The following is an 11,660-nucleotide window of genomic DNA, read 5'->3' as shown; positions in this document are numbered from 1 at the left end:
AATATAAGATCTGCAGGAAGTCCCTCAAGATAGCTGGTAAGATGATAGGAATTTCTTTTTTTTTTAACAGTGTATTATATAATTATTTTACAGACATTCTGACTATAAACTTTCTAGCCTTGTGATTACAAGAGATATTTGTCACAGTCTTTTATTATTATGTCATTTTTAAGTATATTAATGGTAGAAGCTATAATAGTTACCTGAAGCTTAGCTGTGTTCTTCACCTCTGCCAGAAAATGCAGATTTTATATAGATACAGATAATCATGTGGATGTAGTCCTATAGCTATATCTATCGAACTGTCTTTATATTTCTCAGATTTTATCAGCAATGACTAAAGTGCCATACTTCAAAATATATAAAATACATCTAACATGTCTATGCATGTATGTGATGTTTTTATGCAAAGTTGAAGTCAAATTTGACTACTCTTAAGACATGAAAATTTATTTTCTACGTCTCCATTCTCAGGAAAAGAAGAATTTCTAGACTCTTCATCAAGATCTTCATTTATCCAGTTAAATCCAAGTCTCCTGTGGTAAAATCATGAATAAAAATACATCTGCTGTGGTATCATCCAGTCTACTTGAAAAGTAATTTTTAAATTAAATTTAAAATGTTTTGAGCTATCATAGTTTGAAATATGTAGAATGTTAATGAACTTTTTGATTGAAAATTTTATACAGTTAACTGTGGTCTAAGGTAGCATAATAAGGAAGTTGAGCAATAATTACCTTCCAATGTAAATCAGTGTATGGGATAAATTCTGCATTCTTTTTTATAATTCTTTATAGAAATTGTTTTTTTAAAAATTTGATCTGATTTTTTCAAATATCTAAAATATTTTATGATCCCAGTATAAAAATAATGTAAGATTAATTTTTGCTGAGTAACAAACCACCCAAAATGCCTCCAGAAAACAAGCATTTATTCTTTCTCATGATTTGGTAGGTTGGCTGAGCAGCTCTTCTGGTATGTACCAGAAGTGTAGGATGGCCCCATTCACATGTTCTGGCACCTCATCTAGAAGGGCTGGTTGGCTGTCTCTTTGAACTTGATCTCATTCTCCAGGAGGCTAGCTCGGGCTCTTTCACATGATGGTGGAATGGTTCCCAACAACACACCCAAGTGTTTTTCAAATGTCTGTTTCCCTCACATTTGCTGGTGTACCATTGGTCTGAAGTAATCAGATAGCCAAGTCCAAATTCAAAGGGTAGAGATATAGACTTTACATTTTAATGGAAGGAACAGTAAAGTCACATTCCAAAGGGCATGCAGACATGCAAACATGTAACACACATATAACAAGGTATATTCAGAGAAGTCGTTCTTGTCCTTCATTTATTCTGTGACCTCGTTCTTCCTATAGATAACCATTTTTATTTTTGGTTCCTTTTTTTTTTTTTTTTTTAAGATTTTATTTATTCATTTGAGACACAGAGATACAGAGAAAGAGAGAGAGAGCATGAGCAGGGGGAGAGGCAGAGGGAGAGGGAAAAGCAGACTCCCTGCTGAGCCAGGAGCCGGATGTGGGGCTCAATCCCAGGACCCTGGGATCATTACCTGAGCCGAAGGCAGACGCTTAACCATCTGAGCCACCCAGGCGCCCCTGGTTCCTTTTCAATGCTTCTTTTGTATAAGCAAATACATATAAATATATATATATGTTATATATGTGCATATTAACAGTAAACAAATGCACACCAGCCCTTCAGCTCAGACTCACAGGTCTTCCCTGGAGAAGAGTATCAGGCCAGTTAAATTCAGGATGTCTTTCTCTGACACCTCCTGAGAGCACTGGGAAACTCCAGGCTCCAAGGGGCACAAGCCAGGCCCATCTGAGTGGTATGCAAAGAACTCCATGCACAGAGCTCTATGCCCTGGTGCTGAACAGTTTGACATTCTGGGACAGCACAGAATTTTGTCCAACTACCTAAGGCAAAATCAAGCCCATGGGAAAGAATCATATGACTGAGGCAAGATGGCCCCAAATATCCTGGCTCCGCCTCCTAGGTTCCACTTGCCAGCATATTCTTAACAAAAAGGTAGCATATTATATATAGTTTTTGATCTTGCCTTTTTTTTAAACTTAAATTATATCCTGGTGATCACATCAGTCTGTAAATGTCTACCTTGTACCTTGTTACAACTGTGTAAGATTCTATCCTGTGAATGTACCATAGTTTATTCAGCCAGTACCTTATTTTTTTAAATTTTTTTTAAGATTTTATTTATTTATTTGACAGAGAGAGTGAGAGAGCACAAGCAGGGGGGAGTGGCAGAGGGAGAGGGAGAAGTAGGCTCCCCACTGAGCAGGGAGCCTGATGCGGGGCTCGATCCCAGAATCTTGGGACCTGAGCCAAAGGCAGACACTTAACTGACTGAGCCACCCAGGCGCCCTCAGCCAGTACCTTATTGATGGACATCCATTGTTTGCAAGTTTTGGAGATTACAACTTATGCCAAAATGAATAACCTAGTATGCAAGTCATTTTGTATTTTTTACCAGAGTATCTTTGGGATGAATTCCTAGAAATGGTATTTCTGAGTCAGAAGGTAAATTTAGAGATTACCAAATTCTCTCTTTAGGAGTTACGCCATTTTGCATTCTCATCAACAGTGTACAAGAGTACCTCTTTTCCTGTAGCCTTGTCATCAGAGTATATGGTCAGTTTTAAATTTATGTTGATCTGATAGGTGAAAAACAATATCTCTGCCTAGTTTTAACTTGCAGTTCTCTAACTGTGATTAAAGTTGAGCGGCAGAACTATTGTTAATAGCTAAGAAAAGTAAATAATATAAATTCTTAGGGGGGTTTTAAAATAAGGTCCTAGGAAGTAAATGCTGTGTGAAATACAGATATTCTGTTGGTATTAGAAAAGGAGGGGGGGCGCCTGGGTGGCTCAGTCATTAAGCGTCTGCCTTCGGCTCAGGTCATGATCCCAGGGTCCGGGGATCAAGCCCCACATCGGGCTCCTTGCTCAGCGGGGAGTCTGCTTCTCCCTCTCCCTCTGCCTGCCACTCTGCCTACCTGTGCTCTCTCTCTCTCTGTCAAATAAAAAAAAAGAAAAGAAAAGGAGGGATCCTTTACTGAAACAATAATACTTGGTGGAGATTATATGCTGTCCCCATTGAAGGAAACTCGCATTTAGAGGGTTTAAGAGGTTATGGGAGGTACCTAATGAGGTACCTTCATTCCCTCTCCCCTTCCACTCTCTTATTTCTAGGCTTCACTCCTTTATGCCCTTACAGCTTAATATTCCATCAAGAGTGGGCTGAGCTTCTGAAATCTGTAACAGTGAAACATTGTGGACCCAGTCCCGACTGCCTCTTTTCCTAGCTAATTGACTGTTGCCCTAGTAACCAGATAGGCCATCCAACACTAGAGCCTAATTCAGTACAATGCAACCTTGGAGGCTGTCCTATATAGAAAGCAAAATATTCAGAAGCAGGGAGGTGTTTTTTTTTTATATTTTAATTTCTTTCATTCTATTTTTTTATGATTTAACTTTTGAATACACATTTTCTTAAAGATAGAGTTAGAATTTCCATAGCAGAACTAAGAAAGTTTTTTCTGAAAGCTATAATCATATGTAAGATATGAGGCAACTTTTTTTTTTTAAAATTTTTTTTTTTTTTTTTGACAGAGAGACAGAGAGCACAAGTAGGCAGAGGGGCAGGCAGAGGGAGAGGGAGAAGCAGGCTCTCGCTGAGCAGGGAGCCTGACGCAGGGCTTGATCCCAGGACCGTGGGATCATGGCCTGAGCTGAAGGCAGCTGCTTAACTGACTGAGCCACCCAGGCACCCCGAGGCAACTCTTTTTTAATAGCAGTTTCAGTTTTTTGATATGTTTGAAGATAGCTGAAAGTCCTGTAATTCAAAAGTGGCCTTAATACAGCGACCAAGCAGATCTTACACCACATTTTGCCTCTGGAGTAAGACAAACTGGGTTTCCATTGCTGTTCTCCAGCTTCATAACCTTAGACCACCAAGTTAACCTTCCCAGATTTTGGTGATTTTAGAAAAATGAGGGTAATAATCTTAGGAGTTGTATAAATACTAAGTTGAATGGCATAATGTATATATATTGCTTAGCACAGTACCCAGTACATCACAGGAAAGCAGTCTAAGCCTTATTTCAAACTGTGTTCAAGCTCTCTCAGACCAGTAAAAGTCTCCTCTCTAACTGGAGTGTTCAGAAACATAACTTGGGGGTATGTCTTTTGCAGAATTCTTTTCACAGTTCCTTCTTTTCTAATGGCATTGCTCTTACATCTGATGGAAACTATGGATGGAGCACATGCTTTCTATCAGAAAATACTCTTCCTAAATTAAAAAGATAAATTTTTCTTTTTGAGATTCAAGCGGAGGTCGTATTTATTTTGCTGTAAATGGCCGCAGACATGTCTTTTAAAAAGTTGCTTACCTAACTCACTAAAATCTTTAATTTTGGAATCCCTCAGTGTAGTCTAAAAGTCAGCTAAAGACACATCTCTTCAGTTACCTTTAATACTTCTTTACATTTATTTAAATCCTATGTTGGAAGGTATTTTTCTTTGTTCTGCTCCAAAGAAATAAACATTATTGCTGTGATTTCTTCTATGGTTTGATTGTTTTTATTAAAAAAATAAATAAATAATAGAGGTAACAGAATCCATTTGATTGCTTTTCTATCACCATACTTTTCTAAATGTCGTTGCTAGTATATACTGAATATTTCGGGGTATCTAGATCTAAGAATTTGATTTAGCAAGTAGTTTAAAGAGAAAGTAGGCACAGATCTCTAGGCTAACCTGTGAATGCTAATTTACTTTATCTTAGGGATCCTGCCTTTCAGATGATTACAGTTACCAAGGACACAGGCCTTGGTCTGAAGATCCTAGGAGGAATTAACCGGAATGAGGGTCCCTTGGTATATATTCAGGAAATCATTCCTGGAGGAGACTGTTATAAGGTAAAAATGGAAAAAATAAAATAAAATAAAATAACACTTCACAAAAAAACCCCAACCACCAGTGGTGAGGTTTGTTTTCCTACTACATCACTAAATTTTTAGTATTAACTGAACGCCACTGTGACCATTTCTCAGTGAAAGATCCTACAAGAACTAGAAGATAGGCCTTTACCTTCAAGGAGCTTTAACCTAATAAATGAGTAGGAAATAAATAGAAAAAGAACAGATTTCAGACTCTTAACTAAAGGTCATATATATATATTTTTTTTTTTTTTTGAAGGAAATGTTTTTTGTTTGTTTTTGTTTTTTAAATTCAAGAAAGAGCAGGGAGAGGGGCAGAAGGAGAGGGACAAGCAGACACTGCACTGAGCACAGAGCCCAATGCAGGGCTCCATTTCAGGACCCTGAGATCATTACCTGTGCTCAAACCAAGCTTCAGACACTCAACTGACTGAGCCACCCAGGTGCCCCAAGGTTATATATTTGTGCTATTTAACTCTTATTCGAAATCTGGTGAGGGAAATTGTATTTGAAGACATGTTATCTCTCTACTGCTCTGAGAGTTTGGATTAAGTCGGATCATTTAAACTTGAACTACATTCATTTAGCCTCTCCTAAGTGCAAAACCAACAAGCAAACTTAGCATATAAAATCTGCTCATTTCTGAATTTGCAATAATTCTTGTTGAGTTTGTTAATTATATCACTCATTAGTTGCCCACGTGAGAAATTAGATTTAGAATTAAGACCAGAACTTTTTTTTTTTTTTAGGGATTAGAAAGCCTTACTCTCCTCTTTGCTGTAAGAAATATGTAAATCATGGGCGCCTGGGTGGCTCAGTCGGTTGGGCGACTGCCTTCGGCTCAGGTTATGATCCTGGAGTCCCGGGATCGAGTTCCGCATCGGGCTCCCTGCTCGGCAGGGAGTCTGCTTCTCCCTCTGACCCTCCCCCTCTCATGCTCTCTCTCTCTCTCATTCTCTCTCTCAAATAAATAAATAAAATCTTTAAAAAAAAAAAAAAGAAATATGTAAATCATGATTTCTTTTTTGCTCTGGTTGTTAGGAAGCTCAGATCCAAATTTGAAGCACAATATCAGCAACTTAGTTAAGAAATTAGTTAACTATATTTGCATTTTCATTTCTCTTGAATTCCATTTGCCATTTCTGTTTTACTAATGTGATTCTATATGTCTGTTGTTGAAATTGCCTCCAGTCCTTTTTGGAGAGATATAAGATATAAAGAATTTTTTTTTTTTTAAGATTTTATTTATCTATTTGAGAGAGAGAGAATGAGAGAGAGCACATGAGAGGGGGGAGGGTCAGAGGGAGAAGCAGACTCCCTGCCGAGCAGGGAGCCCGATGCGGGACTCGATCTTGGGACTCCAGGATCATGACCTGAGCCGAAGGCAGTCGCTTAACCAACTGAGCCACCCAGGCGCCCCAAGATATAAAGAATTTAATAAAATATTGTATTAATGTCAAGCTATATAGCATGAGAAAGGATCATTTTATCATTGTTTGTTCATATTGTTGTTTTTCTCTTATTTGTTTTGGTTTAGTAAATAGTCTTGCCCTTACCACCACCCTCATCCCAAACACTTGTTTAGCAAGCAGTTTATCTAGTCAACTGAATTTCTTTTTCCTTGTTAAGAAAAAAAATTAGCTTCACCAATAATTTGCAAAAATAATAGAAATGATTTCAATTGTTTCAAGTTTGTTGAGATAATAGGATACACTTACCATGTTGTAAGTATAATACAAAAATATAAATTTGTAGCTATTGAATTTAAATTATTAACCAAATAAAAGTATACTTAAATACTAAATTTGAACAAATTCAAACAAAAACTGGGTGGCTCGGTTGGTTAAGCCTCTGCCTTCAGCTCAGGTCATGATCCCAGGGTCCTGGGATCAAGCCCCGCATCGGGCTCCCTGCTCAGTGGGGAGCCTGCTTCTCCCTCTCCCTCTATCTACTGCTCTGCCTACTTGAGCTCTCTCTGGCAAATAAATAAATAAAACTTAAAAAAAAAAATGAAATTTGTCTTGTAAGAATTGAGATATTTAGGCCTACTTTAGTTGAGGGATGTGTGTGTGTGAGTGTGTGTGTATGTTCACTATAGTCACGATATTTCTTTTTTTTTTCACATTAACATTTTTAGTTTCTTGATCCTCTCATGAAAAATCTGTACAACCACCACAGATAAAGCCACTGCAGCATCTTTACTCCTTCTGTTGTCCAATCTCCAGCTCACTTCTTTTTGCCAGCACCAACATTGGCTTTTGCATCCCCCTGACTTTCTTCATTCTGTTCTTGCGTTCTTTTCACTGTTTTCTGTGAAGACACTGATGTCTTTTTCTTCTCATACAGGCCATGTCTTGCAAGTCTGTGTTTGGGTTCATTTTTCTTTGCATAATCCAAGGAATCATAAATCCTGCCAAAGCCGGTTGTCTTGCCACCACCAAAATGGGTTCTGAATCCAAACACAAATATGACATCTGGTGTGGTCTTGTACATTTTGGCTAGTTTTTCCCGAATTTCTGTCTTAGGTACTGTTGCCTTTCCGGGGTGAAGAACATCAATGACCATCTGTTTCCGCTGAAGTAGTCGGTTAGTCATGAACTTCCTGGTCCGGATAGTTACTGTGTCGTTCATGATGGTGGCCAAGCTATCCACGCTATTTCTTAAACCACACTTCATATAATGCAGTAACAAATCATGGTATCTAACAAGTGATAAAAATTTCCTGTTATGATAAGCATCAGTTTGTGCTTTTTATTCCCATGAAAAATACTTGTAGTTAAACTAATAAATTGATAGCAAGGTGCTGAGTGACTCTTCATCTGTTATCAGCGGTAGCAGACTGAAAATTACAATTAAATACTTTCTCTTGGTTTTTAGAATTTCATTGTTTGGAAGGGTATCAAAAAGCAGTCATTTAATGGACTCTATTCTGTATTTACCACTAGAGAGCAGCACAGAGTTGTTAATGTTCCTTGACAATATCTAGTCAAGTCCAAAGGAAGAAACAGCTAAAACAGAGAAAGGTGAAGACAGAAGAATGAGTAGGCTTGCAATGCTTGCACTTATTTTTGTATACTTCCTCAAGATGGAGAGTTGCGTGCACATTTATTCTGCAAATGCAAAATTGATGCAATTTTATTTTTAAATGTTTTTATTAATAACAATAGCATTTACTATGTTCTAAATACTGTTAAGCATGTTAATAAATTTCTAATCTGCACAAAATTTCTGCAATAGTAGATGTATTCATACAATAGGCAACATAGGCTCATAGATTATCCTTATTAAGTTGCTAAATTGAGCAACTTAATATTTTTTAAATGCATGTGAGTGTTTTCACTTGCTCTAATTTTATTTTAATATGATATTGTTTCAGAGCTAATAGTATAAGCAGTCCCCAAGCATATAGATGGATTATATAACATTTATATTCCCAAACTTCACATGTTAAGGGGGCTGTTGGAACTCAAAAGGAATCATCTTTAGTTAATCATGGTTAGCTGCCTGAGCCCCCACCACCACTTCCTTGCACATACGTTAATGTTTTCAAATGGCAAAAAAAAAAAAATACACACACAGAGTACTGGTTCAGTGACCAAAACACCATGTTTTTTTGAAAAACATATTCAGAGTTAAAACTTGGGGCATCTTGACACGTTTTTTCCAGTTGAAATAGAAGGAAAGATTCTCCCAGTGCTAAGTGTTAGAGGCAGCTTATAGGATGAGAACAAATATACTAGGTACTGAGTTAAGGAACTATGAGAACTCCAAAGCCCTTTTCACCCCACCAGCCAGTCCCATATCAGTCTGAAGTCCTCAGTGTTCAGTCTTAGACCTTTCTCTGGCTGAGACACTCCTTTGAGCTTTAGACCCACATATCCAATTGCTTGGTCAGCATTTCCATTTGGATCTCCTTAAGGCATCTCAAACTCACTATATCTGAGGCAAGATTCATGATAGTCACACCACACCTTCATCTGCCCATCTCTTCCCAGAGCTTCTTCCTCTGTTCCCAGTCTTGGTGAATGACACCTTCCAGTTGCATAAAGTCAAAAAACCTGAAAGCATCCTAACTACTTCTCTCCTTTAATACCTATACCCAGTTTATTAGCATGTGCTGTTGCCTTTTTTACTCTCTAAATATCTCTTGAACCCATCAGCCTCCTTGATCTCCACCACCATCACAGTTTATCAGACCTCATGATAGTTTTTCCTGCTCTTGTGCACCACACGTTTCCCCTCCCCCTCCCCCAGACTATCATACTAATACTCATTTGCCTGCAAGGCTCTGTATAATGTGACTTCTTCCCTGTATTTCTCTGACTTTCCATCTTTGGGCTTCCAGAATGGTATTCATTTCAGTTCCCGGAAGCTTTCTCATTTGCTGTTCCCTCTGACTGGGAACACACCCACGCCACCACTACCATTACTTCCAAGTACCTATTCAAAGACTAATTCCTAAGGAATGTGTTCTCTGTGCCCTCCAGTTTATTTTATGTTGGTTTTTTTTTATAAGATTTTTTATTTATTTATTTGAGAGAGAGAATGAGATAGAGAGAGCATGAGAGGGGGGAGGGTCAGAGGGAGAAGCAGACTCCCTGCCGAGCAGGGAGCCCGATGCGGGACTCGATCCCGGGACTCCAGGATCATGACCTGAGCCGAAGGCAGTGGCTTAACCAACTGAGCCACCCAGGCGCCCTTATGTTGGGTTTTTTTTTAAGATTTTATTTGAGGAAAAGAGGACAAGCAGGTGGGGAGGGGCAGAAGGAGAGGGAGAAGCAGACTCCCCCTGAGCAGGGAGCCTGATGTGGGGCTCGATCCCAGGACCCTGGGATCATGATGTGAGCTGAAGACAGATGCTTAACCGACTGAGCCACCCAGGTGCCTCTGTGCCCTCCAGTTTAGTCCAGATCTTTTTTCCTATATGTGCTCCTAGATCCTGTTCCTTTCCTTTGTATCACCTATCTCAGTTTGTAAACATACATCTATATCCGTGATTGTTTTATCAACTGTCTGAACCACAAGACAGTATGTTGCCTAAGTGTAAGGATTCTATCTGATTTTATTCACAATAATATCCTTCGTCCCCAGTGTGATGCCTGGACATACTAATTGCTCAGTTAATATTTATGAATGAATGATCCCTTAGGCATTCTGTCATGTTTCTGAGAGTTACTAATCTGCCTCTGCTATTCCAGTGCCACCATCTGGCTCCACACCAAGTACCTCTCTTCCCTGGCCCTTTGTGTTAGATGCTGGACACGAAATGTCTTTGAAGTTTCCAACATTCCTGTTTGTTTCTTTGTTTTTCCGCTAATAGTATAAGGAAAGCAGGCAGTAATCAAAAGCTTTTCCTCAAACCTGATAACTACATTTCATATTTCATTTAACCGATTCTAAGACATATATTAAAGCATATACGTATAAGCTCTATGGGATGAATCTTACAGTCAATTTCATTGGGTAATTGGCAGCATTTTCTTATTTTAGCGCTACATAAAAAAATGGTGCATCTTACAAGCAGTGTCACTTTAAATTTGATAAATTAAGGACTTTTTTTTTTCATCAAACCCTATAGGTGAAGACAATGATCACGCAGATATAAATACTCATGGTTAGTCATTGTTCACAAAGGATTGAAGTAGGACATATTTATCTTTCAGAGGAAGTCTGTTTTCAGAATATGCTGAGCATATCCCTGGAACTGGGACCAAGGCCTCTGGATGGCACAGTGTAAAGAAACCAGTCCCATTGATGGAAGCTAAAGGGGTAGCAGGCAAGAGGGTTCACTTTACAAGTCACTCTCTTTTCTCCTTTGCCATTATTACTTCTGTCAGAGGCCACCTTAATTTCCTCAGACTGTTTCCTGGCCCTGATTAATTGATTGTGGACTTACTCTGTACCTGGCACTATGAAAAGGACATGATTCTGGCCAACTGAAATAATCAGTGCTGCTAGTTTGGAAGTTGCTGGATTAATGTGCTCTAAACATTAATAAGAGAGAAAAAGATACGTAAACAGATAGGGACAGTACAAAGTAAGTGTAATAACAGAGGTAAGTAAAAGTGCTTTTGGAGCAGAAAGAAAGGAACAATTAAGTAATTCCAGGCAGTGGGGCAAACTTACCGCAGAGAAAATGTTTGCATATGGCTGTGAAGTTTAAGTGCGAGTTTATCAGAGAAGTGGCGGGGGTGGTGGTGGCATTCTAGACAGGAATTAGGATGTGTAAAAGCATTAGGGTTCCAAAGATCATGGCTGCTTTGAAGAACATTTTCTGAGACTAGAATGAAGAATATATGTGTTGAGGAGGGAAGGTGAAGAGTGAGGCTGAAAAAAGTTGGTTGCAGCTAGCTTGTTGTGCTGGGTTTGGAAAGTTAAGGAGTTTCAACTTTTCTTACCCCTGGGCAGCCATTAAAGGGTTTTGTTTTTGTTTTTGTTTTATTGTTATTGTTTGAGAGAGGGGAATTAGGGGAAAAGGGAGAGAGAATCTTAAGCAGGCTCCATACCCAGCGCGGAGTCCTGAGATCATGAGCCGAATCAAGAGTTGGACACTTAACCAACTGAGCCACCCAAGCATCCCTAAAGGTTCTTAATTTGAGGAGTAACAGGATTAAATTTGCTATCAATGTGAAAATTACAGCAGGCATGGAATTTTGATTCAATTCACTTTTATTTAACACCTA

At 38.7% G+C, this 11,660-nt stretch overlaps 1 protein-coding gene across 1 annotated transcript in view; it reads left to right on the top strand.

Moving 5' to 3' along the window:
* Positions 1-549: 549 nt before the first annotated feature.
* The window catches only part of STXBP4 (syntaxin binding protein 4), a 158,132-nt gene continuing 147,021 nt past the window's right edge, over positions 550-11,660 (top strand). The window contains exons 1-2 of the mRNA XM_021704305.1: positions 550-596; positions 4,824-4,956. Coding sequence (XP_021559980.1) covers positions 550-596; positions 4,824-4,956 — 180 coding nt within the window. The remainder of the gene's footprint in view (positions 597-4,823; positions 4,957-11,660) is intronic.

Source organism: Neomonachus schauinslandi, chromosome 15 (assembly GCF_002201575.2).
Source record: "Neomonachus schauinslandi chromosome 15, ASM220157v2, whole genome shotgun sequence".
NCBI classification, from domain to species: domain Eukaryota; kingdom Metazoa; phylum Chordata; class Mammalia; order Carnivora; family Phocidae; genus Neomonachus; species Neomonachus schauinslandi.
The sequence above is the reverse complement of the archived record's forward strand: the minus strand, read 5'-3'. Positions and strand labels throughout refer to the sequence as shown.